At 37.2% G+C, this 27,303-nt stretch overlaps 2 protein-coding genes across 3 annotated transcripts in view; one reads left to right on the top strand and one right to left on the bottom strand.

Annotated features, from left to right (window-relative positions):
• The window catches only part of TPP2 (tripeptidyl peptidase 2), a 56,484-nt gene extending 39,568 nt beyond the window's left edge, over positions 1–16,916 (top strand). For both annotated transcript variants that reach the window (XM_076361429.1, XM_076361424.1), the window contains 6 exons: positions 3,484–3,635; positions 3,726–3,822; positions 4,712–4,842; positions 6,096–6,303; positions 15,298–15,417; positions 16,069–16,916. In XM_076361429.1, the coding sequence (XP_076217544.1) occupies positions 3,484–3,635; positions 3,726–3,822; positions 4,712–4,842; positions 6,096–6,303; positions 15,298–15,417; positions 16,069–16,158 (798 nt within the window). In that variant the 3' untranslated portion in view covers positions 16,159–16,916. The remainder of the gene's footprint in view (positions 1–3,483; positions 3,636–3,725; positions 3,823–4,711; positions 4,843–6,095; positions 6,304–15,297; positions 15,418–16,068) is intronic.
• A 15-nt stretch (positions 16,917–16,931) lies between these two features.
• METTL21C (methyltransferase 21C, AARS1 lysine) lies at positions 16,932–25,520 on the bottom strand. The gene is made up of 5 exons (XM_076361434.1): positions 25,471–25,520; positions 21,016–21,179; positions 19,691–19,833; positions 18,017–18,134; positions 16,932–17,738 (listed from the first exon to the last, which is right to left on the bottom strand). The coding sequence occupies exons 2-5, from the start codon at positions 21,167–21,169 to the stop codon at positions 17,344–17,346; spliced, it is 810 nt and encodes a 269-aa protein (XP_076217549.1). The 5' UTR covers positions 21,170–21,179; positions 25,471–25,520; the 3' UTR covers positions 16,932–17,343.
• Positions 25,521–27,303: the final 1,783 nt, after the last annotated feature.

Genomic DNA, 27,303 nt, shown 5'->3' with positions numbered 1-27,303 from the left:
AATGCAGCTTTTGAACAGCCATATGTAACAAGTAGCTAAGAGATAGAAATTTTCTACATCTTTCTCCCTACTCTGCCATCCTTTCCTCCAGTTTGAAGCAAAAAATGCATTATGGAGATATTGATAAGTACTAGTGGAAGACTAATAAATACCATTGTGAAGTCAAATGTAAAAGGATGACTTCCTTTCAGCATTAAGACACTGTCCCTGTTTAATCAGGAGGCCTTCAAAAATACGATGAAGTACATGTCTGATTTAATTTTGTGTAAGCCTGGCTGGTGACTTCAAGAAACTTCATTCATTTTCAATTAAGTAAGAGTATTGCTGTAAAAATAAGCAACGTTGCACAAATTGTATGCATCTTAAAGTAGATACAAATTCCATATGCACAGTCAACTGTGTGTGCATGCAGATGTGCATGATATCTATTAAATGGAAAATGAGACCTGGGATGTGGTTAGTTTTACTGTGAATGCTTTAAAGTACAAATAACAATAGTTCATATGTCTTTTCCACATAAAGTACCAGATGTTGAATCATTGGACAAAAATCTAAATTTTAATCTTTAAACAAAGTTAACTGTTAATTAAGCTCTTTTAAGAGGTGACTGTTTTGAGGGCATTGTACATACTGTTGATGTATGCAGTTTGTAGTTCTAGTTAAAAGTAAGCTCACTGAAGCTTATCAAACTATGCACAGAGTGCACAGACCAAAGTGCATTTCCTATATGCTTCCAAAGTTTTTAACATTGCTTAATTTTTTTTTAAAGGATAAACAAAGGCAACTTTCTCATTAATTTGGAAGTTTCCTTAAAGTAATTTTTTCAGTGGATAACATGCTTGCTCGCTGCCTTTCTCTGTTTATAGCTCTGTCTTTTTATAGGTGTATATATAAAATCAAATCCAGTACACTACTCTAGCAGTTCTGTTGCTGTGGAACAGTTAGAGTGAAATTTGAATAAGAAAACAGATTAAAGTGCTGAATTGTGAAGAGTTGCCTTTCTTCTCCTTAATCTCTAATGATGAATGTTTCTGTAATGGCAATGACAGTGTCATTCTGGGATCTTCTGGTATCTAGGGGTTTGCCAAGTTTTATAAATTATGCTGGTGTTTACAGACAGAATAAAGAGAAGAAAGAAGCCTTCAGTCCATCTTAGGGTCTTGTGATAGTCTAGTTAAATGTGATAAGCACCTAAACCTTATTTATCCCATGAAATGTCTGATGTCTGTAGAGAAGAGTGCACCTCTTGTTCTGTAAGCTCTTTGGAAAAAGGAGGGTGCCTAGGTCTGAAGCTCATCGTTTTCCTTTCAATAGTCATAGCTTGTGATGCTTGCAGAGTCTCATGAGACCAAAAGTACCTAGCTGAGAGAATGGGGAGATGACATTTTACTGTTGATGGTTTAGCTACTTAGAATTGGTCTCTTAAATGAAAGTGTTCATCCACATAAGTGGGATTTTGTTAATGTAATCGCGCTAAGTTTGAAACTTAAACCAGCATAGTAGAGCCTTCTTGTATAGACAAGGCTTGAGAATGCAGAGGCCATTTAGATACATAACTCCAAACATATGTTGCCAAGTAAGACTGAAGAGGACTTTCAAGACAGAAATTCTGAAATATTAGAAGAATATTTCTAGTAAGGCAGGTTTCTTTCTTAGGAAAGTATGTCTCAATAGAGGACGTCTTTTAAAAAACACTGTAAATTACTTATTCAGATTTTTGTGCTCAACTAACTTCTTAGGCATCTTAAAATGTTTGGTTTGCTTTAATGAACTATGTTGTTGCTTTCTACCGTTCTCACTACCTTAGCCAGCCCCATACCATGTTCCCGACTTCTGTATCTTCCACTACATGTGCTTGCCTCCATGCCCTGTTCTGTCATGCTCTGGCCTAGGTCTTGCTGAAGTCTTATTTAGATGTACTGCCTGCTCATGCACTTCATACTTGAAATGCACGTGTGCAGGGTAGTTCCTGTGAAAGCTACATTTTAATGTAGCTTAGTGATCTAAACTAGGTTTTAAAAAAAAAAAAGTAAATGTAAATTTTGTGGTTCATCTGTGATTACATATTAAGTAGCTGGCAAAATTGTTTTAAGGGAATATTGATGTCACTTTCTCTTACCAGTATTGTTTTCAGTAACCCATAGCAAGCTGCTGGTCTCTCTGAACTATCAATTCAAATAAAATTGTTCTGCATCAATGTTCTTGAATAGTTTCAGAAGTGTAATGTTGAAGTCCATTGTTCCAAGGTTATACATAGCAGTTTCTAACAGTCACCTTTTTACTCACTATTTAAGTAACCTGAAATAACTCCATTTGTGCACAAGATTTCATTTCATTATGCAACACTGACCTGGTTTATGGGAAACATATTCCCACAAATGTATTTTGGAATAATTGGTATGAATAATTAAATTGCCACAGCAATTGAGCATGCAACACAATGTTTTGCACAATGTTGCAACAGAGTAATGGTATCTAGAGGATTTATACTTAAGTGATCTTCTCTGCAAAATATCCTATATGTAAAATACCGGGACATGTACCCTCACTGTCTGGGAAGAGGCTTTTTTAAAAATTGCAACATTAAAACCAAAACCAACAAAATGGCCTCCCCCAGCAATTGTAATGTTTTAGAAGCAATGACTGAAATATAATGCTGGCTTATTTCCAAATTTATATGTAAGTCATCTTAGGAAATGGACTTCAGAGCATGGTCTGAGATCAGTTAGGATTTTTTTTAAATACCTGTAGCTGATTTTCTCATGGTAATTGTTGATTAGTGTAGCATGAACTCAAACTATAGTGATATTTCTATGCTAGCATATAGGGTTTAAAAAAAAATAAAATCTTGCTGTTGCGTCTACTTAAATTTGAGCACAGATACAGGTGAAACGGGAAAGTCTGTAGCAGCAAACTGGAAAACAGTTGGCTGTGGATACATCAGCTAATTCAGTAGGCACATGGAAGAAATGTTGTCTCAGGAGGAATAAACTTGTGTATCCTATGGCATGACTCATGTTTATGCTACTCTGGTATTATTTTTTAGAATTCAGTCATCTTGATGCATTTGTTTATTGCCAGATTTGTCAGATAGGATCTCTAACTGATTTTTTTTTTCCTTTGCTTTTTAACCAAGTTATTTGCTTTTTTATAAACAAACAAAAAAAACCCCACCTCACCCTTCTGATTCCCTAACTAATATTATGTAAAATTACATGAATACAAAAATGTCAAACTTGCTAAACTTTGGGCTTTCTTGTCTTATACCCAGTGTGCTGTTTTAATATTTACATCCTTGCATTGCTTAAAATAAAAAGTTAAAGCAGTTCCTGAATTCTTAATGACTAATACTTTTGCTCTCAGAATCCTTACTCAGTGTATGCGTAGCTCAGAGTAGTTGCTTGCTATGATTTAGCTTTTGTATAGCATCAGAAAAAAGTGTACTGTATCCCTCTCAGTATGTGTCTCTTTTCCCACCTCCAGGATGTCCTTACTGTTCACTATCACCTGATACCATCACCATCAAAGGGTAAAAATGGCAGCAAAGAGAAAGAAAGAGAACAGGAAAAAGAAAAAGATGTAAAAGAAGAATTTGCTGAAGCTTTAAGAGATCTAAAAATACAGTGGATGACCAAGTATGTCTGCTGTCATGACTACGCAAGCTTGAAGCAGCTGTAAAAAAATATCCAGAATCTACTTTCATGCTATGTCCTCCTCTCTTCTAGGCTGGATACCACTGACATGTATAATGAGTTGAAAGAAGCGTTTCCTAATCATCTTCCATTGTACGTTGCAAGACTTCATCAGCTGGATTCTGAAAAGGTTATTTAACACTTTTTAAACTTGATTTGTCTCCATACATCCACGTAGCCTAAACAACTGAATCTTTCTTCGTACATGTTTGGTCTTGAAGTGACTGCCGTAGCTGTACTCAGTACTATAAAGCAGAAATTCCTAATTAGATTGACAGCTGCCTCCCTAGCTGATTTAATCCCACAGCAGAATGAAAGAAAGTATGCCTACCTATAGTATGTTTGCTTATCATTTACTCCTTGTTAAATTAAACACATCATAAGTTTCCTTACTGCTTTAGGCTGCAACAATATTACTCTAAATGGTGGTTACTGAGACAACCACACATCCCATTCTGCTCCTCTACTGGATTGGTATTTTCTTCTAGCAGAATTGCTTGGACAACTGAGGACAGTAACCCCTTGAAATGACACAGCTGAATCAACCATCTGTCATTGTCCTCAAAAATGAGAACCGTGGACAGAAAAGTTTACATATGTCAGCTTTTTTTGTTTATCTTTAAGATAAACAGCTTTCTGTATATGTCAGTAGCTTCAATATTTTTCTGTTTTATTCTGATTTCATATTTATTTCTGAAATTAACTGCCACCATTATTTAAGAGGATTAATTTGTACTGAAGGGTGGTTTTCTTTCTGTAAAGTCTGCATTTTGCATATACCCACCTCATATTTTACAGTTTGTTTTCAGTGAAATGGCCTACATATGTGGGAAATCTTGATAATGCAGACTTCTTACCAGTTTTTTTGAATCAAAAATTGGAGAAAGTGGAGAAAAGGATATGTTGAATTATCTAATGTTATTTCTGCATACCTTTGCAGTTATCCTAGTGTTAGTAAAATCAACAATCAAGTAGTGTGATTTTTATAGTGCTAAACACCTTTTTTATTCTTCTTTTAGGAACGTATGAAAAGACTTGATGAAATTGTTGAAGCTGCAAATACTGTAATCTCTCATATTGATCAGACAGCATTAGCAGTGTATTTTGCCATGAAGAGTGATCCCAGGCCTGATGCAACTACTATAAAAAAGTACCTACCCAGTAAATAATTTTCTTGCATCCTATTTCTGTAATCTATGTACTTTGTCTCTTCTTATAAGAAATGGAATGACTATAACCTTTTTGAGTAACTTGTGTTATTTTTTGGGGCGCAGGTAATTTCAAACTTGACTGCAAAATTATTTTGTTCTCTTTATTATATCTCCAGAATGCAGGAACACCGAAACCTGCAAATTTTTACTTAGAAATATTAAATAAAATAAACAAGGGTGCTTTCAGGATTTAAATGTGTCAGAAAAATGGGGTATTAAGTTTTTGTATCAAGCTTAATCTCAGATCAGGGGGACCACTAGAATATCGATATAGAGGGGTGTGTTTTGAATGCTACCTGCCTTTTCATAATACTTTGCAACCCTTTGGATCTGTATTTGAAGACAAAGTTGACAGCAGTCTAAGAAGTAACTGCTTGCAAAAGATTTCATTTGTGAAATCGTGATGACCATACTTGTGCTTCAGAGTATTTTTGAGACCCGTTTTTTTTCCTTTAGTTTTAGATTGTACCTCTGAATTACCAGTATATATACGAGGATATATGCCATTTATCCTTAGAAGAAAGTATTTTGAAGGTGATATTCTAGTCTGGAGAATAAATGGTGGATTTCACAGTGTGTGGTGTGATGCTGGTTTAGTTGCAAATAGAGCGGCAGATTTGAAGATTAGGTCCTTAAAATGGGAGACGCATGTGTGTTGATTATTTTAGATAAAATACCAGATTTCAATTGTAAAACTAGTCTGTCTGTTCTAGCTATCCTGAATATTTGTGTATAATTCTAGAATTGCTGATATAAAAGGAAAGCTATGACATAATAAACTTAATTCTAAACATTTCTTGGTAAGGTGACCCATTAGGTTATGTGGTTGAAGCTAACATCTGATTTGACTCTCCCTGTTTATAATGCCAAGAACTGTAAAGCTGTATTTCTAGATGCTGGCTTATTCAATTTTAGAATCCTGAGCTGCCCTTACCTTAAGACATCAGAAGCATTTCAGACTTAGAAGAATGATTGAGCTTGTTTAATGCGTAGTGTCTCTAGGTAAATTTTTACCATTAGTTTAACTTATAGTAAATAGCCATGCTTTAAAAATTATCTTTGTGCTTATTTTCATTTTGTGGGTACTAACTGCTGTAAACTTTTTAGCCTAAGTTTAGTACAGCACCGATTCTGTTATTAAGGACTTTTTGCAGATACCTCATTAAGATTTTTCACACTGTTTTTTTTCTAGTGAAATGGAAAAACAGAAGACTACTTTAGTGGATGCACTTTGTCGAAAAGGAAGTGCACTGGCTGACCAACTTCTTCATCTGCAGGCCCAAGAAGGGGCTGCTTCCAGTGATGCAGAAGGCAAAGATGAGGATCATGAGAGCTGCTCAGAAGCTTTGACAGAGACATTCTGGGAAACAACAAAATGGACTGATCTTTTTGACAGCAAGGTAAGAGAGCAGAGCAGATTTTTTTTTCTTTTGCATGTTGGGTTTTTTTGATGGTTTCCCCTGGAATTATGCACAACCTTTGTGTGCACAGCCTCATACATTCTTCCCTTCTACTTTTTCATGCTGTCCCCATATGTTGTGCTTCCTTAATGACCTTTTTCCACAGAGGTTTTGCCAAGCCTGTCAAAATCCATGGTAAGCCCGTTTCTGTGCATGTGAATGTAGAGATTAAGGGAAGGGTATAGAACAGTACCGGGTTTCCATGAAAAAGCTGCTTGCTTTATTGAATTGCTTCTTTCTGTACCTTTCAGGAAGTATTTTTGATTAACTTCTGCGCTGTTCTAGCTGTACACACACAGAAGTGTGCAGCATCCCTACTCTGTTCAGTCCTGCATTCTGTAGCCTCTTCTACACTATGGACAAGAGAAGTTTTGTGTTTTGCTGTCAGTAATGTCTGTAGAGGTAAAGGAAGAAACCCTTGGAAATAATTACACTTACATATTTATTAGCACACATTTCCCTGTCATTTCAAGGTTCCTAATCCTGAGATTTAAGTGTTTGTCTGCTTCGTTCAAGACAGCTATTCCAGAAGGGAAAAAAAAAAAAATGCACTGTAGGTGATTAGTTATGTAGCTTTTAATTTACAGATTTTATGACTTTGTATGTTTAACTGTTGAGTTATTGAGTATTAATTAGTTGCTGTACCTAACTCTTGCATATGGGCTGTGTTTTAGTGGAAGACAAAGTGACCAATGTATTTGTTTATAATTCAGTTAAATTGCCAAAGCATTTCAGTTACAAAAGGAAAACTTTGAAATTTAAAAAAAAATGCTTAATTTCCTTGACAGTAAATAATCTTCCCGGTAAGAACTTGTGCTTTAGCCAGAGGCCTGAACAAGAAGGTTGATGGTGGTTACCCTCACTTCTTTTAATGTATTTATTCTTGTACACCTACATCTTTTCAGCATTCCTCTTCTAATCTTTAACTGATTATAATATCTTGTGGTAGGAGACTTTGTGCTTTAATCATATTGTCTGGAACATGATTTTCTTGCTGCCTATTTGTAAATACAGTACTGTATTCCAGTATAGTGACCCCTGGTTTACTTCTGTCTTTTGATTTTTAAAGCTGATGGGAATAATTTCAGTTGAAAAACTGCCAATATAGACATCTTGTGGGGAGTTTATCACTCTCTGTTGTGGGTTTTTTTCAAGACAGATAGTGATTCCTGGCACTCTTGAGCTGTGTGCTCTGGGCCTGGAATGAGTAACTCTGATTTGAATCGCACAGATTAGGGATTGAACCTGTCTCTTTGACTGCCTTAACCATGGATTTGTCTAAGTGCATATTCAAGTTTTGCTCTGAAAATTGATGCTGCTGTGTGGTTAAATTTGTACTGAAAGGCCAACAAATCTTTTTAGATTTTTGTAGCATTTCATATGGAAATAACTTCCATCCTGTTTACGCAGTGTGTTTGTCTGCTTTTCCCTCTTGGTTTTACTAGTCAAATTGAAATCTAAACTGATTGACCGTCATGAGCCCTACACAGCCAGTTGCTCACTCCCCCACAGCAGAACGGGGAAGAGAGTCAGAAGGGTAAAAGTGAGACAACTCATGGGTTGAGATAAAGACAGTTTAATAGGTAAAGAAAAAGCCGCACACACAAGCAAAGCAAAACAAGGAATTCATTCGCTACTTCCCATCGGCAGGCAGGTGTTCAGCCACGTCCAGAAAAGCAGGGCTCCATCACGCATGATGGTTACTTGGGAAGACAAATGCCTTAACTCTGAACGTCCCTCCTTTCTTCTTCTCCATATGTTTTATTGCTGAGCACAACGTCTTATGGTATGGGATATCCCTTTGGCCAGTTGGGGTCAGCTGTCCCAGCTGTGTCCCCTCCCAACTTCTTGCGCGCCCCAAGTCTGCTCGCTGGTGGGATGGTGTGAGAAGCAGAAAAGGCCTTGACACCGTGCAAGCACTGCTCAGCCATAGCTAAAACATCGGTGTGTTATCAACACTGTTTTCGTCACAAATCCAAAACATAGCTAGGAGCAAAACATAATAGGAGCTACTGTGAAGAAAATTAACTCTATCCCAGCCAAAACCAGTACTCTGAGGATACTTTTAGCCCAGAAACATTCTAGAGTGCTCTGGGTATTTTAAATGGGTAGCTTCTGAAAATGGAGAAAATGAACCTGTCATACTGCAGCCTAATGACCCCTGGGGTACATCTTTGTCCTGTGCTTTTCTGCAGCCTTTCTGTCCTGTACCCATACATACCCTCACTTACTCAACCCTGCCTGGCCCGCATACAGTTTATCTTCAATGTTCTCTTGCTGATGGACAAATTGCTCTATATCAGTACAGTTATGATTACTAGTATAAGTAGTATTACGAGGGCCACAAAGATGATTAAGGGACTGGAGCATCTGTTGTATGAGGAGAGGCTGAGAGCGTTCACCCTGGAGAAGAAAAAGTTCAAGGAGATTTTGTCTATGTGTATAGGTATATGATGGGAGGAGTAAAGAAGATGGAGCCAGGCTCTTCCCAATGGTTCCCAGTGACAGGACAAGAGGCAGTGGGTACAAACTAAAACACAGGAACTTCTACTTAAAAAAAAGTTGGGTTTTGTTTTTTCTATGGGGGTTGGGGGGGGCGGGGCAGGCTGGTGTTTCGGTTTTCTTACTGTGGGGGTGATCAAATGCTACAACGGGTTGCCTGGAGAGGTGGTGAAGTCTCAGTCCTTGGAGGTAGTCAAAACTTAATCGGACGTGATCCAGGGCAACCTGCTATGGGTGGCCCTGCTTTGACCAGGGATGTTGGACTAGATGGTCTCCAGAGCTCCCTTCCACCTTCAACCATTTTGTGATTCAGTGACTGCTTGGCAAGTAATTTATGTAGCTCACTAGTTTCTGTGGTGGTTTTCTTCATGCTTTTTGTGATCTAGGAGCATGTATGTTGGTCAGTAATGATGTAGTGTCAGTTTTGCTAGCTATTTAATGTGTCTAAAGATCACATGATGGATGTATCCTCTCATCTCTCCCATGGTACTGTTCAGTAATTCTAATCCCAGCAGTACCTATAGGTAAAGGAAAAAAAAAAGTTTGAAGGGAAAGAAATACATGCTACTACTTAAAGCTTTTGTGTGATTATTGGAACTGAGACTTCTAATTGTTCACTTTTATACTTTGAGGTTTTCTTTTTCGGGAAACTCTTTGAAAAGGGATGAGGAGTGACAATAATGTGATTTGGGCCTTGATGGGATTGAGAATTTTGCTTTGAAAGGAGATAGTAGAGCACTCTAATGATTTTCCCTGTTAACAGATTTGGAGAAATGGACTAGGGCTAGGGCAAAGGGAGTTATTTTCAGTTGAGGAAAAACTTTGTTTTTCCTTTATTGCTTCCTAGAAGTTTCATGCTTGCTGCTGTTCATATTCTTTAATTTCCTTTACTAACAGGTGTCATGTCCATCTAGTAGCTTTCTTAGGAATTGGCTGTAGTTAGCAATTACACTGTTCAGACCGGCTGTTTCAGTTGTTAGCACTACAGTTTCCAGCCAATGATGGAATGTTCTTTGGTCGTTCAAAATGATAAACATATGATGAGGATCCAATTATGCTTTATTTAGCTTTTTTAAGGGTCACTATTAATGACTAAGACTATATAATTATGTTATGGCCTGACACAAAAAAGCATAAGAAAAAAATTTGCAGTTATATTCCTACTGTCTTTGTTGTAAACTGTGAGAATAGCTGTACACGTGTCATGGGATGTAACTTTTCTTCAAAAACTTAGTACTTTACAGTTCCTTCATTCCACCCACCTCTGCCAAACTGCATCTTATGTTCAAGCTGTCTGATCAGTATTCATTCATTTTTATTTATAATGGCTGACAAGTTTTGTAAGTGGGATTGTGCTTAAAGCGCTCTCAGCTTCCTGTCTGAATAAAAATAAGTGTCTTCTGCCCTAGAGATGGGCCAATAGAATGTTTTAAATATCTACAGTGGCCTTTTGGTCTTCCTGCTTTACAGCTTCTTCTGTCTATTTGGAAGAAACAGTTGTATAAATCTCCACCTCGGTGTTGCATACAATATGCTGTTGTAGTTCTGGAATATTTTGCTATTTTAAAAACAAATTGAATGGCTTAGTGCAAATAGTTTTATTTTACAGACTGTTAGAGGAAAATTTGGAGTTTTGACCATTTAAGGGGAACAGTACTCTTCATGTAGCTTGCTTCCTTTGAGATGGAGAGTTTAGGAACAATGTTGAGGACTTAATTTTGTAATTAACACAAAGTAGTGTTTAAGGCTTCAAAACAGATTGTCGTATTTTTGCTAGGGTAAGGGCAAAAGCATTGATTACGTTCTTCAGTCCAGCTGACTTGCACTTGGCAAAATCCACCTTGGTAGAAAACAAGAAATTATGGCTTTAATGGCCTTTCTGTGATGCTACTTTGGACTGACTTAGGCTGGACTGATAAAACGAAGTGTTGTGACTTGGCGCTATCACCTAACTTTGCATGACTCATTTGCCTTTTGGGGAATGGAAGAGGTTCAGAAGGAGGAAGGGTAGAGTGGAGTACTGATGCAGGATCAGGGATAGACCTTGTGTGAATATCCTTCAAATGAGAGTCCTCAAGGGGCAGCCAGCTTATTCTAAAGCACTATTTTGGAAACGAAAATGTGGAGCTCTTCCTGTACGTGGACATGGCTTTGTGGCATTGGCACTCGAAAGATGGAAAAAATGGGTGAGAAAGGATGGAAATCAGGCACTTGAATACTGCACTGATCATTCAAGTATAAAAATGGCTTTAGATAGAAACATTGCTCTAAGTGTTTTTACTTCTAAGCTTCCTATAAGTCAAAGTTCATCCAGATGTCAGTAATTAAAAGGCTAAGTAAATTTTTGAAAACAAAGAGAGACTGTGTTTTCTCCTTTGTTCTTTTTAAAGATGAGTCAGGAACATCATCACTTTTCTGTGTGTTTTTGCTCACCCTCTAGTAAACAAAGTACTATCACTTGTTTCACCTCTCCTCTGCAGGTGTAGCACCTGTGTTGCCACAGGGCATTCGTTAGTTCCTTTGAATTGCCTGTTTTCTATTGAAATACTGTGCTTGTCCCCATATTGTGGCAAGTATGTAGGGAAGCTGGTGCTGACTTTTGATAGTAAGTAAATTTGTTCACGCTTTCAACTGTTCTAGTTAGATCACTTGTCTCTGAAGGATTATTTTAAAGGAAATGTCAAAGAAAATATTTATGTCCCCTGTGTACATAGAAGCATTTCAAATAAACTCCAGTTGAGGCCGCTCTATGCAGCAAGTATTTGTTTGATTATGCTAACACATTTGTGATAGTGCTTTAGGGTTTTTAGTAATGGAATATAAGTTGTGCAATTTTTCTTTTACCTGGAACATAGCTTTCAAATTTGTAGGCCAAAATCCCCAGTTTTAAACAAAACTGCTACAGGAGAGTAGTAGGATGTTGCCTGTTTGTTCCCCCACTGGGAATGACTCATCTGTAGCATTTAGTGCCCCTCAACCTTTAAATTAGCTGTTGGGGATAAGCAAAAAGTCACGTTTAAAAATAGGTTTAAAAACAAATAAAAGGCCCAGACCTTTCCATCTTGTCTTTTCAACATCTTTAGCCTGGATTGTTTTTCATACTACTGTCTGCGCTGTCAGATGCAGCTGTCTCTTCCAGCTGATTGTATTCAGTCACTGCCAAAAACTTGTTGCTTGATACTTGATTCCCTTAACTCCCCTCCCTTTCCTGAAAATACGAGTCATTTTTTATGTGAATATTGCTTTTATTTGTAACAGGCCAGTTGACAGAGCAGAGAGGAGTCAACAAACATAGCTAAAAGACCTTAGTTTATTACCATAGATGGTTATGAACCTGAAAAAACATGTTTGCTGGTAATTGTAAACATTACAACTTGAATGTTCTTACAAGTAGTTGGAGTGTGTTATCTATAGATTATATCGCTTAATCGAGTATTTTAATTATTTGTAAATGTAGATCATTATTTAAACAGTTGATTAAAATGTAAGTAACTGATTGTACAAGTCTGTTTGCCTTTTCATAGGTAACAGTATTAGAATACTAGAAAAGTTTTATTAGGTAGTGTAGTGTTGCTGGATTCAAAAAGTGTTCTTTTTTAAAGAGTGTTTTCAGGCTTTTAAATACTTTAGCCCTGCAACTGTCTTGGGAGAAATCGTTTAAGCATTTTACTGTCCTGAATATGCATCCTTATGTAGCCAATGGCAAGTTAGGCAGCTAATTAGGAGATGGACATCCAACCACTTTCATGGGTCTGGCTCTTAGCACACTTAGTATTACAGGCCATTAGTTTGGGGAATAAAGTATCTAACAGTGATTTCCCCCACCCCCCCAGTATCCTAGAAGTATGCATTGCCTTTTCTTGTTACCCTTTGTTTATCACTCTTTGGCCAATTTCTGGGCCATATCACTTGTTCTGTAAAAGCTAGCCTTAATTGTATTTATTGAAATTACAAAATAATATCAAATACTTAGTATTCATTCCTATTCTTTCATCTAGCAACTGCTTTTAGATACTACAAATTGGTTTATTTGCTGTTGTTATACATTCAGATAGCAGCTGTTTCCTCTGTTACATCTTAACAGCACTCCAGTTTACATTTTGTTTACACATATCAAGGAACCATAATCTTCACTTCTGTGATCTTGTAAAGCTTGCAATATTTTAATTACAAGGCTTAATTTGACCAATATGTATACAAACTATAAAGTATTATTTCTTATTTAACATTTTTTGTTTGTAAACCTATTCTGATTTTAAAGCATCTCATGCATTATTCTTAACTTCTGAAGTGCTAACAAACTTTTAGTAGTTTTACTTAACTTGTATACGGTTGATTGGTTTTTTTTTTTTTCCAAGCACTAAGACAGAAATTACTATCTTTTATCAAGAGCTCTTGAAGCATTGTTTTCAACCTTTTGGTCCAGCAGAGAACTTTTTTCTCATTTAGAAATACCCAAACTTTTATTTGGCCAGAGCAAGGGTGTTTCGTAAAATGCTTTGTTTTCTTGCCACAAAAACTCTAGGAAGCCCTGTTACGAAAGAAATGCTGTCAAGTGGCTTTCCTCCTGCCTTTATCACTGATGTTCAATAACCATTCAAAACTTACAGGGTCAGGTAAGAGCTTTCTTCATAGAGCAGTGACATTATTTCTGGTTAGCCTCCGATATGTTATATTTGCTGAGAGCTCAAATGCATTTTTCATTTGATTTTTTGTTTTGTTTTGTTTTTGTTTTGTGGTTCTATCATCTTTTACAGAAGGGATTTTTTTTTTAAGTTTAGTTTAACCAACTAAATCTGCTGATGGATCCACTGAGCAGTTATTCAGAAGTGTTTGCTAATGTGTCTTGCTTTATGAAAATATCCAAAATAATTGGATTAAGAATGCAGCATGCAAAGTATTTTTCCAATAGCAATATTTGGAAAATCTATGTGTGAATGGTGCTGTATGCTCATTGTTGCATATATGTGTGTGTTTTAAGCTACAACAGCTTAAGTGAATACTTCAACACAACAAAATAAGTACTTGAAGACCGAAGAATGAGCAACTCTGAGTGCTTGGCATATACTTCAGTGCTTCAAAATTACACCTTTACTTGCTTGATAATTAAGCTTGTTATTTCTTTTTTTTTTTAGCTCAGTCTTTTAAGTATTGATCCTGCAAAGACTTGTGCGTGTGACTAACATTCAATGGAAGCGTTCAGGCAGCTGAAGTTAGGCAGGTTCTTCAGTCCTTGCAGGATTCGGATCTCGGATTCCTTAATGTTTATATTCTTAAGGAATATTTAAAATTTTTTTTGCTGTAATGCAAAATATTTATTTCTGAACATCCTTGAAGTGTTTTTGTTAGCTTTTCTTCATGGGATATTTTAAGTGGACATTGGGAAAATGTAACTTTTGTTGGGGGAGTCAGAGGAAGGGAAGAATATTGTAATGAGTGAGGGGAAATGAATAACAAACTCTAATACGAGATTTCCTAAACTTTGCCAACAACAGAAACACCACCATATTCACCAACTTTGCTGCTATGTCACTCTTCAGTAAAAAATAAAAAAAAGCTACTTACTATAAGCGTTCCAAAGGGAATATATGAAACAATGTTTTGATTGCACTAATTCTTAGTGCTGTAACTGGTGAAATGGTATGAACTATCTTGCAGCACCCTGAACGCTGTCAGTGTTTAGGTGTTAAGAACCTGATTTATTTTACATTAGCTCTTAAGCAGACACATTCATTTGCGCATGTTAGTTATAGCATTGACAAGTACCGTAAGCTGTCTCTTTAGAATTAGTATTATCAAGAGGAAGCTTTTTTAATAACCTCTTCTTAATAAATTACCAATAGTGAGGAGCTGACCCAAAACCTGAGGCTTGTCTTCATGCTTACCTGTCTTCATTGCTTCTTTATAATTATGTGCATTTCTCTGTGTGTGTGTGTGTGTATATATATATCTCTCATTCACTGTGTACGTTCATACTTGTTTCTGCAGTAAGTTTGTGACTTCCTAGGAATCAAAACTCTCAATTGGGTCTTTGTTTCTGTGGGTCAAAGATATACCTGCCTGGTTCTCGATTTTTTTTTTTTTTTTTTTAAATTTTATTTTAATACCATACAGTTGCCTCTAGAGACTGAAAATCCAAAGCAGCTAGAAATGTGTTGAATAAAAAATTAGAATAGTGACATCTGTGTTACATAAGATGTTCCGAAGTCAAATATGTTCATGAAGTCAGAAATAGTCTCTAGGAAGTTCATGTTTGTAACTACTACTGTGGATCATCTGTTTTACTGCAAAGAAAAATGCAAGCTATCTTCTGTACATGTTTTACTTTGTTTAAATCACTTCTGCTACCTGAACAGAATCTGCTATTACTTGTTAAGCCTTGTAAGATTAAAATATTAAAATATGTAATTTGTTTTTGTTTTTGCATTGTAGGTTTTGACTTTTGCCTATAAGCACTCATTGGTAAATAAAATGTACGGGAGAGGTCTCAAGTTTGCCACAAAACTTGCAGAAGAGAAGCCAACGAAGGACAACTTGAAAAACTGCATTCAGGTAAGGTGTATTTGGTAAAGTAATGGGCTATGTTCACGCTGAGTAAGCTTTTAAAAGTAAGATACAAGTCTTTTTGAATTTTTGATTCCTTTTACACTGTGAAACTCGCTAAACTTAACATTTTAACTTCATCCAGGCTTTTGTGGCTTGGCCTCCATTTTTAATAGTGATTTCCTCTTTCTTTTTCTAGAATAGCTAGTTTGTGAGTAACTATCATTTTTAGCAGATTTACTTTCTGAAACTTACATTGGGGCATAGAGAAAGTAGAGACAATTTAGCCAAAGATCATCTGCTTATTTAAAATCCCATTATGTTGCTGTTTAACCACTGTTATTTTTACTATTATTAATCACAGTTATTGCTAGTAGAATATAGGTGGAGAATTAATGGGGATTACTGAACTCCTAGGACAAAATTTTTGTGCATTGGGTTGAAAGACTGTAGATCATATAGAATTAATTACTTAGTCCTGAAAGGGGAAAAAGAAAACCAAAGATCACCAGTTCTCCAACCCGTTATCTTTCTGATAATAGACATCTTTAGTAAGATGTTGATATCAATGCAGTGTTTGTTGGAAGGATTTAGATTTTCAAAAGAATAAGACCCTAGAGCTTCTCATTTTTTTTTTTATTGTTTGCTTTTTTCCTTCAGCTAATGAAGTTGCTTGGATGGACTCATTGTGCAACTTTCACTGAAAATTGGCTTCCTGTCATGTATCCACCTGATTATTGTGTATTCTAGAAAACCAACAATTGTAAACTTAAAGTAATTTTATATGGGGCAGGATATGAAAAGATAAGTTTGACTTTTTATTGGAGCGCATGTTTTCATTACTGAATGCTGATTATTAAATTGTGTGTATTTATCAGTAATGGCACCTGGGTACAGCTTAATACCTGTTAACCTAACTCCTGTCATCAGGGAGTTTCCTTATTGTGCATCCCATTGCTGGCAATGGATGTGCCAGAACTGCCAACACCCAAGGATTTGAAATTAGGCTGGAAAGGCTTACTGCATGCATGTTAGGTTCTTAACTGTTACTTTTAACTGCAAACCTGTAAAAGCTCTGTATTTTTTACAGTGAACTGAATTTTAACATGTTTGATCTTAATTTCAATTGTATGAAGGCCTTAAAGCTACTTCAAGAGTAGCTAAAATCTTACTTACTAGACTAAAGTAACGGGACGTCATTACCTGTATTGTTTGCAAGAGTTTACATTTAATTTTTTTTTAAGAAAAATTCAACCTCTCAAACTGTTACAATATGTAACTCAGAATTGCTGATGCATAGGTGCTCTTGTAAATCTTCATTTTGGAGTGATTTCAGGCAAACTCAAAAATCCATGTGAAGTTGAGTATCAGGACAGGCTGATACATGTATAAAAGTGCCAGACAGTTAAATCTTGATCAGGTATTGTAAAGCTATACATATATGTTTAATAATGTTAAAAATGTAAAACACAGCAGAATAAATGTGCAAAGTTGAAGATCAAAAACCACCATGTGCACTCTGATACTTTAAAAGATTATTTTATAATTAATAAAAACAAATAATGAAGCTGAAAATCGTATTGGTTTCTGAAAGAGTATATAAATGAAACTTGCTGAAAGAAAACACCTTACAAACAACAGAAGTTCAGTGCAGCCCAGAAGATTAATGCTTTCTGTTAAAGTCTTTTCGCTATTGCTACTAACGGTGTTCCTTCAGCGGAGTGAAATTGGTCTGTTTGAACAGGTCGTACGTATCTACCAGAGACAAATTGCTATATCATTTGTCTTGCCAGTTTTTTCATAACTTGTAATGCAAAACTCAGATACAAGTGCAACTTCACAAACATGGATGCACAGAAGGTGCACCGTAATGCTGCAAAACATTCCAAACTGTAAGGTGCTGCCATGAAATCAAAATTAGTAATAGTTTTCTCTTTAATTCTCTCTTACTGTGGCTTTAAGCAGCTTGACATTTGATTCTGGAAATTCTGCTAGAATGGTTGTGTTAAATATATTGCAAAGTTTTTCCAAAAATTCATAGTCTGTACTGAATCTGAATTTATTTGCCCATAGTAATACTGTTCCTGGCTTACAAAAATACACCATTGTTGCTAGCAGGGGGTCCAGAGCTGTATGATGGTATACCACATCAGTTGCCAGTATGAAATCATAATGGTAAGTTGATACAGGGAAGTCTTCGTTGAGGCCTTCTCCCCATACCAGTTTTCTCACTTCAGGTTTGTGCGTATTCATGTTCTGTGTATTTCTTGAAATATTAAATGAGAGATTTTCAAGAACTTCAGGCAAATCAGTAGCTGTAACGTAAGCTCCTAAAGAAAACATGATTTTGTTTCAATTCATAGGTATGTAGTTGAGCGCATATATATATAAAAAAAAAAACTTTGTCTACATAACTTCCCCAGCTTCCCCCTCACCAATAACTAGGGTAGTTACTTTATTAACAAAACAGTATTTTTCCAATAATTTTCATTTTAAAAAAAACAGTGACAAAGTTTACTTCAACTGTTGCTTCATTGCCTTAAAGTGACAGTGGCAGATCTAGATCATCTTTCACAAGAAATCCAAAAGGAAATACGAATTTACTAACCTAAGATACAGGCCACAATGGAAACCAAGCCTGTTCCAGCGCCAATTTCCAAAACTTTTTTGTCTTTGAGGTTGAATTGTTCTTGATTTGATTCCAGATACTGAGATAAAGCCAGTGCCTAAAACAGTTCACACATATCCATAAAAGGGTAACAGGTAAGTTGCACAAAAATTCATTAGATGTTTTTATACAGGTTTTTTTTCTTTATACAATGAAAAACACTCAAGGCTGTAACATAAAAATGTACTATGGAAAGAATTATCATGTGTCCTGTTTGTTTTATATATACATATATATATATAAAAAAAATTTAAACAGCTTATTTTTAGTTTTAGGTTTATGGGATATGGATTTGCTACACACTTCTGTACACTGTGAGTCCTCTGACAGGTCAAGATAGTCAGTGTTTAGATGTGAACCATACAGTTAGAACAGCAAACGAGGTTTAACGATATGTAAAAAGTAATGTTCTGGTTTATTATCATAAACGTTATGGTTTATTATCACTATCATAAGGTAGATTCAAGCTTCAGCAGAGATTTTTTTGAAAACCAATTTTTTGTTGGTTTGTTTTAAATTTTTTTAAAGGAAGTATTAAATTTTTTTTATCTACCAACTCAATGCTTGTCTACTGATAATAGTGTAAACTTTAAACAAAAACAAAAAAAACCCCAACTGTACTGTATGGAAGCATTGCTTATCAGACCTTTGTAAAGATCTTATCAATAGAACATAAATCGGCTGTTTATAAACAACGTAAACCAATGCCAAAGAAACTAACTTCCCCCCTTTTTGCTTCTCTTCTTTAGAGTTGTGTTACTGTTACTGTTTTAACTCTTGTGCTTTTCATAATGCAACACTGGCTACCTGCTCTGGGAAAGCTGACAGCTAATGAATCACCAGTCCAGTTTGTGCAACCTCTCGATTTTCTTGGAAAGTTTTACCGTCTGCATTCTGACACCTGACTAATGTGTGAACTGATGATCTGACATTTCAAAATAAGATACTGTTTCACCCACCCATACGCTTTCTTTTTCTCTATTGTTTTGAAATTGACTGCCATTTTCTGTGAACTTTTTCAATAAATGTGGATCTGAAAAATTTTGAAATCCTAATTTTCATGTCTTTGTCGGTTTACCCTCTCTTCCCTCAAAGGCAGTTTTCTCAGTCCACATAAAATTCTGTTTTTAAGAGCAGGAGAAGCAAAGACTGGAGAAGAACTGTTTGGAAGTATGGTTTTCCATACTGCAATGGAACTGTTCCAGCCTGTTCTTTAAAAGAAGCATATTTAATTGTTTTAAACTCCTTTATTTAATCTCTCATAATTTTCTTTTTCAGCCTCCTTTTTGTACTGCTGATTGATTGCTTCCCAACAGTGACTGACTGGAAACATGGAAGAAGCTGAACACTTCTTCCCCAGTTCCCTTTCTTAATTTTTTTTCAATATCTGCATGCAATTTACAAATACCTGGGTGCCACAGTGCTTTTGGCGTGAACTGGCAAATTAGCATAAGGCAGAGCTTTCTGCTGAAGTACTTCGCAACTTCATTCTGCATAGGGAAATGTCTGCTGTCAGAAGTGTCATCTAAGAAAGCTTCCTTAACGCTTGTGTACCACTGTCAGGGTTTTCTCTTCTGTCCTGTCAGCTTTCTGGGTGCCGTATCACGTACTTACCCCTGGCCATACCACGGCTCCAAAGTGTTCTATGGACTCCTGAATGACGATCTGGTGGCCAGCATATGTGTAGTGCTCTTTATCAAAGTAGTGGGAAACTCTAGGGGCCCAGTTCTGTAGCATTTTAAGAGTTACTGGTGAATCTGTGAGAGAAAAGACAGAATTTGTATTTTCATATGCAGGTGTTTATATGCAACTTGTTAAAGAGTAAAAAGTATTTTGTGAAGATAGTACGTAGGCACGTGGACTAGAAGAGCCGTTAGGCCATCAGCCTGGAGACTGGTTGCTGTCCAGGTGCGGATCATCTGGCTGGCCAGGGCGTGAAAGGAGCAATGGTCATTTCCTGCCATTCTGAGTGTTTGCGTGGGCAATTTACAGATAGATTTGAGCCTTTTGGAAAAATCTACTAATTCAAATGTTATAACTTTGCTAATAACAGCTAGAAGACTTTCAGGACCAAGTTAGCTTGTATTTTGGGGTATGCTGTTGTTCGTACTATGCCAGAGTATGCCATGTAGGGGTGTGTGCTGTAGTTCTCATTTGTGGGGCCAAGAGATCTGGAACATTAAGCTTCTTTTTACAAAAGAAGGCTTTAGGATTTATCTCTAACATTGAAGAAAACCTAGCTCTTTTTAGCGGTTATTTTTTAACCATTCTTCTACAAAAGGAGGGTTGTAAGATACTCTTTAAGTTTACGTTGACATATACAGTGCTGTTCAGCAAGTGTGAGTACTACAGTTGTGCTAGCATGTCTCATCATAGCGAGCAGGCTTGAGGATGAGATTTTTCAGGAGAGCTCTGCTGAACTGCTCCATCTGATCTCACTGAAAACAAGGACACTGTTCTGAATGACTGTGCTGTTGTTGGAAGCCTGTTAGCAAGGTATGCGTAGGTGATACAAAATCGTCTTTTACCGCAAAGAAAAATTGTGCTCTGGCTTGCATGGATTTTAATTGATGCCTGTCTGGAGTCCTCGGTAGGTGTTTGAGCAGCTTCGCCCGTTGAAACTTGTAATACCACAGCTTCAACAGTGCCAGTCCAATTAACGCATCTTATAGTCGTATCTCTGATTGTAATTGAGAAATAATTCTTAGCTGTCTAAATAAAATCCAGAGACCTTTATAAACATACATCTTAATTATGGAGATAGTCCTTTTTGTAGATTTGGTCTGATACTAAATACAGACATAAGGGGAAATGGTGGAAAAAAATAGAGATCAAAAAGAAAAGTGACACGGTGACATCTACTACTTGAAGACTGAGAAAAGTGAAAGTATGAAATGCTAGCATGCCGTGGCAATTGCAGTATCTAAGTCGGATTAAACCTGAGTTGGATTCTGCTGTTGATGATGCACGCTTGGAGCTGCAAGTGCAGTTTTCAGAGTCGTACTGCTCTTCGCAGGTTTCTTCTTCCTCAGTTTGGCAGTCCATTACTCTTCGAATTTTGTTGGGGAACGGTGGCTGCTGTGCAGAGATCATGGCAAAAGAGCTGAAATGGAAGGGGGAAAATAATGTTGTAAAAGCTTGGGGGCACTCTCTTGTATGAGATATGATTGGAAGAAGACAGTGAGTAGTTTGGGCAGGCTTTGGTTTTGGGTTTTTTCAATGACAGGTTGAAAGGTCAGGAAGCCACGATGAGAGGTGACGTCCCCACTCCACTGGAAGTTGATGCGAGCACTTTCTGGTAACGCAGTAATACTATCAGAGTTCTTATTTTATCATTTCTGCAAAATCTTAGCATTATGTCACTAAATGGATGCCACTAATCGGTACGAAAAGTAAGCTACTTGCATGGTACCCCTATCAGTTGGAGCAACAGCTGAGAAAGACAAACTGTCTTTTAATGTCTGTGACTTCTTATCTGTGTAATTTACCATTTCCCAAAGAACTTGGGACTTGGCGTTCCTATGATAAAACTGGTTAATTTGCTGCAGCCGGTACTCTCGATTTTGTCTCCTTGTATACAGTTGCCTTCTCTTCTCTGCCTTTTCCTGCAGAACAGCTAATTGAATTGCCCTGAAATGTAGTGAACTGCAGAGTATGCAGATTGCGGTCAGGAAATCGTTGCAGTGGGAAGTTTGGATCGGTAAGCTTTTTTGGAGAACTCTGTGTGTGTTACGAATGACTGTATCTTCAGTGTATAGGGCAGCACCCGACATAAGAAGGAACTGCTTGATAGCAGCTAACAAGCAGTAAAAGCAGGAGTAGGACTGGATCTAAATTTGCCTGGGGAGAAATATGCCAGTGAAGCTTTTCGTTTAACTAGAGTTTTCTTCAGTGATAGCACCTATGTATATGCGCATCCGTGTGTGTACTCACACATGTATAGATGTATAAAGAGAAAAAAAAAAAAAGGTTCCTAACTTGCTCTGGCCAGAGGCTGTACCGGTTCACCCTTCCCACGTATTGTGATGGCTGGAGTGTGCTACGTTGTCCATGACTGGCCTTACTCCATTCGGTTTTGAGGATGCATATGTGTTTGCCCTCTGCAGCCAGATGCGCTGCAGACAAAGTGTTGTATAATTGGGGTTGCATCATACTGCAGGCGGCTGTTCTAGATATCCTGGCCAGAAGGGGGAGAGGTTTGGCAGCGGCCGGGAGGTTCAGCAATGCCTGCAGGTAGTTTTTTAAGGAGCAGAGTGACTGCTGACTTGTGTGGGTGGTTGATTTGCACACATGATATTGACACCATTGCAGTTTTACTGATAACTGATTCATTCCTTACTACTGCTCTGTTTATTCACAAGGACGGGATTTGTGTTCTAATTGCTTTCGCACTGCGTTTGTTCAGTCTCGGCAGTGATTTTGTACTGTTTCAGAAAAGAGAGTGCTTTAAAGTAAACTGATTTCTGCAGATGTGGGGCTTTTTAATTCTGATTTTATTTTCCTCAGAGGGCCTCCATCTAGCTGGTAACAAGTTCTGGCTATGCACCTTTTGTGTATAATTTGAGATATGATGATGGTAAGAGACTGAAGATAGTGCTACAGTTAAGCATTCCCTGACATACGAGTGAATGCATCCGTGTTCACATTTCACATGTGAAAGTGTGCCTCCTTACAACAGCAATGGTTTCTATGCAATCTCATGTAATCAAAAGTATACTTGCAGTTTTCAGCAATGCCTCTTTTTTATATCTTCAGCTAGAATAATGTCTGGTCATGTTTTAATGATTTAGGACATCTCTGGAAAAATATATTGAGACTTGTGTAATTGGCAAGGTGTGTAATGAAGAGAGAAGAATGTCAGAACTGGTGATGGCTACAGCCAGAAAACACTTACGTGAAGACCCAGCGTTCTGAACATTTCACATTTAAACATGCAAAGCGCTACCTTTTTGAAGTTTGGGTTTGTTTGGGGTTTTTTGTTTTTTCATTTGGTAAGGCTCTTGTAGCATGAAATCTGTACTATTTAAGTGAAAGGCTGATCCTGAAATTACAAAGTAGGGGGAAACTTAGCATTGTCCAGTACCCTTATATGTAAAAAACAGAAAAGCTTTTTTAATGAGTAAGCTGTTCAACTTGTCAGTTTGGGTAGAAAGCGATCCTTCTGTATTTTTTTTCTTTGCTTAGATAAGTGCAACAGGTCAAAATTTCAGTGCATACCACAAAATAGCTTGGAAACAAGCTTAGTAAATATATATTTGTTGAACCACTGTTAAGTACTTGCAGTAAATACAATTGCATCTGATCATAATAGATATATACCCTATTATCACGCATTCAGTACAGAGTGAATTCTAAATTAAATTAGACATGTTACATCAAATTTTCAAAATAAAAATTGCTATGCTTTCTTGTGCTTTGTCCTTTGAGCTCCTCTAAAAGAGGAGTCTGCTTAAATATTTACAAAGATGCTTTGTTGTTTTTATTAAATCCCTTCTTAAAATGATCAGGAGGTCTAGAAGACGCCTAGTGGTTACACTGGTACTGTGGTGAGACTGGTGTGGCCCTTAAGTCCATCAGTTGCCCGGGTTCCTAGATGGTAAACTGGGGGGATAAAGATTATGCACTTTGCATTGGTATGTCACCTAACACACTGCGCTCTGGTTTATGGCTGGGGCTTCTAGATGCTTTAATAATAGCTTTTCGTAGGTGTAGTTTTTGCAAAAGAGAAAGGTGGAGTTGGTTTTTGGTTTGGGTTTTTTTAATATATATATAGAGAGAGAGCCTACTGCCATAACTATTAATTATATGTATCATAAACTGGAGTAAAAAGTAAGGCTTTTTTTAGCTGCAATCTACAGGACAGATTTAGTCTTATAATTTCAAGAATTCAAGTATATTAGTATCTTGGCCTTAATGGTGCACAGCTTTATTTTATAATTTTAAATGACAAACTGTACCTGAAGACTACAGACACAAGGGAGTGTTGAGTAAGCTATTTGCAAATAGGTGGTGTTTGCGTTATTACATACCCTATGTGTAATATGGTCAAGTTGCTGCTGTGCTTCTAGAATTGTAAATACTGACATTTCTTTAATACTTTGACATTTTTCTGATCCATATTTCACAGAAAATGGTATATCTCTAAAAGCATTTTGATTTAATATAATAATATTGCAACCAAAATCTGTTCCCTTAGAAAATGTTGGCTCTTTCTGAACGTTAGCAGCTGATTTCTTTGCAAAATGATCCTGAAGGGAAATAATCATTAAATTCTGTGCTTTCCAAAGCTTTTAAACCCGTATTGACTTCATTAATAGTCTTAAACTGTTGTGAATAAAACAACTTAAAAAATCACATTTGATTTCTTCAGAACCTAAGGAAGAAAGAATAATTCACAAAATTATATCTATTTGACAATGCCACATAGAATTAACAAGGTAATTAAACACTGAAGGGCAAATTGTAAGGTGATTATAAACCTTAACATAACAGCTTATCCCCTATAAGAATAAATTTTGTGCCTCTTAACTTCCAAAATCCATTGCTTGGAAAGAGCTTTTCAAAATCCATTGCTTGGAAAGAGCTTTTCAAATCTAGCTATGTGGACACCACCCCACCCCACACCCCACACCCCCCCCAAAAAAAAAAAAGTAGGTTAGTGAGCAGTACTGTGTCACTGGGTCTTCAGCTGTAAACACAACTCTGCTACTCTGCTGAAATGTGTTTCTCTCACCTCTGCACAAAGTTACTCAGCATAGTCTGTTTTAGTCTGAATTATTTGTGCAAAAGCCAATTCCATGTGCTCACATGGGAAATGCAATTGCAGCGTGTTCTGTGCGAGATAGGGCTTAGCCATGCACTCATACCATACACAGACATCCGTGTTTAATCTTACAGCTCATGCAGTTTTCTCATGTTCTCATGCACTAAATAAAGAAAAGTATTATAAAAGGATGAATATAAATGCTAGGAAGTAAAGGCAACATCAGCGCTAGGAACATCACTATAGTAAACTTATTATATGACATTTGAGTCCACAAGGTAAATGCATCCAAGTACTGACAACCAGCAATGATAGTCGCTCCTCACGAAATAGTAGGGGCTAGGTAAGCTGGATTTCGTTGGCTAACACACTGACCTGAAATATCAGAATTCAGACAAACGTCTTTCCTTTGTTAGTTAGCAGAGAACACAAAGACGAGTCAGACGAGGTTAGCTGGACAGCTGTGTGGTTACCTGCTGTGACAGAGGGCGCTGGAAGTTTCCTGTGGGTGGATGCACACTTCAGAGGTTTTTATACAGGCGTGCACCTGGAAGGAGTAACTCTCTGCTCCGACCAGTCGGATTGCAGGCTATTTAGAGTAACATTACCAGGCAGCGCTCGAAGAACTTACCGTGTTACACTAAACTCTTCCACATTTGCAGTACAAAATGAAAACACTCTTGGGCTTTGAAGTCCCAAGCGTACCAACCTTCGGAAATAAAATCTTGGCTTCCTCCAACCTCTTGTTCCGTTTTTGCAGATTAAGTGTTCCCTGCGTTCACCTTACGATCTGCAGTGCTGACCCAAAAAAGCAACTTAGCGTGGGCAAACTCGTGCATAAATAATGTGTGTGGCCACTTGGCAGTAGCCCAAACACAGAGAAAAGTTCATGAAGCTCCTACTGACAGGAGAAGGTCAAGTCTTCCTTGCCCCGCTGAGCGTCTGGCTGGGGCAGCTCTGGGTACCCTCCCCTGCCCCGAGTCAGGGAGGGTATGGAGAACCGACAGTCCTGAGGAAATAACAGCTTTCCCGTCGTCTTTAGTGCAGCTCATAACCGTAGGAAATATTATATCTACTGAAAGAGAGAGTGCAAACATGAAAATCACACTTTCATCAGAAAATCTTGCAGTTGCTTGTTTTAAAACAGATGGATATTATAGATGTTGGAGCTAAACCAAATATGTATTCCTTACACATTTCAAGAATTTGAGAGTTTTATATGCATTTACCGCTTTGCTGCCCTTCTGCCCTCCCTTCTTCTTGGAAAAGATTCTGTAGCAAGAAATTCAACTAGAGGGCAGAAAAATTTAAAAGGAACTTTAAAAGTCATAAAGCTAGAAAAAAAAAAACCCTGGCTAATTAATGAACAACTGAAGGTTGGCGGTAGAAATAAGGGGGATGGGGGGGGTAGATTTTTAACTCAATTTATAGGCATTTGCATCTTTGGATGAACAGCTTTTGAATTCAGGTAATGCTTTTTTGAAGAGTGGCAAAGGAAAAAATGAGCCTTTTCTGTCACTGCGGCTGGCTGCGTATTTCACGTTAGCTACTGCGTGTCTCTAGCAGTCACACCAACTATAGGAAACACTTGGCTGCTCATTCAAATGCTCACCAGTTTTTCTTTCCTCTGAAATTTGATAGTTAAAAGATGCTTTTTTTTTTTTTTTAATATACTTGGGACCTAGTATTGAGATACTAACTGTATTAAGTTGATACCTAAACGTTGCATTTCACAGGTCCACCTGGCTTTACAAGTAGTGCAAATGAGCGGTCCTGAGCTAGGTCAGTAGCTGTTATTAGAAAGAAAAAGGCAGATATGCCGCTGTTGGGATGACTGCCATACCTTTTTTTAAAGACATGGTCTTTTTAGCAGGCACGTTCCCGCTGTCATATTTATTGTATTTGTCACCGGGGGTGACCGTAGCTCAGACTGGTGCTGCTGTTAAAAGTTCTGTCCTAAGCTTTGGCAGTGGGATTGATGCTGAAGGTAAATAGCTTATTTTTAAATCAGATCAGAGGAACTGGCTTACTCTATATTGTGTCTCTTGTGTAAGCAACTGAAAAGGCTGGCAACTGTAGGGACGGCGTTACAGCTGATTTACAAATCATGTAGGTATGGTATTGTTTCTTGTTTATAAGTGATACAGGAACCAACACTGATACTCTGAAATGTAGCTGTTGTTGACACACATTTACTATATAGTTTCTATAAATGCTTCTTGTGCTACAGTCTATCTCCAAGCATTTCTTGTTTTGCTGAAAATGAGCGTTGTCTGGAGGTGTAGCCCCATGGACTTAAAATTTCTCTAGGCTTCTGTGAATAGGCAGGCTGAGGGGAGTACAGCACCTCAGTTCTGTGTGTAAAAGGGTGGTTTTCAGTTATTAATTCCACAAAGCTCTGAATTATTCGGTTGGCTTTTCTGTTTCTGTAAATGCTCATGGGAATTTTGTGATCTAGACCATT

The sequence above is a fragment of the Aptenodytes patagonicus genome, chromosome 1 (assembly GCF_965638725.1).
Source record: "Aptenodytes patagonicus chromosome 1, bAptPat1.pri.cur, whole genome shotgun sequence".
In the NCBI taxonomy this organism is placed as follows: domain Eukaryota; kingdom Metazoa; phylum Chordata; class Aves; order Sphenisciformes; family Spheniscidae; genus Aptenodytes; species Aptenodytes patagonicus.
This window is presented reverse-complemented; position numbering and strand designations above follow the sequence as displayed.

What these genes read in the sequence shown, in the direction of transcription:
- METTL21C (XM_076361434.1), bottom strand. Translation starts at nt 21,169, where the DNA reads ATGATCTCTGCACAGCAGCCACCGTTCCCCAACAAAATTCGAAGAGTA. An exon ending in GAGCCGTGGTATGGCCAGGG is followed by an intron (nt 18,135 to 19,690) that starts GTAAGTACGTGA and finishes GAACTGTTTTAG; the next exon opens with GCACTGGCTTTATCTCAGTA. An exon ending in CATTGTGGCCTGTATCTTAG is followed by an intron (nt 17,739 to 18,016) that starts GTTAGTAAATTC and finishes TGTTTTCTTTAG; the next exon opens with GAGCTTACGTTACAGCTACT.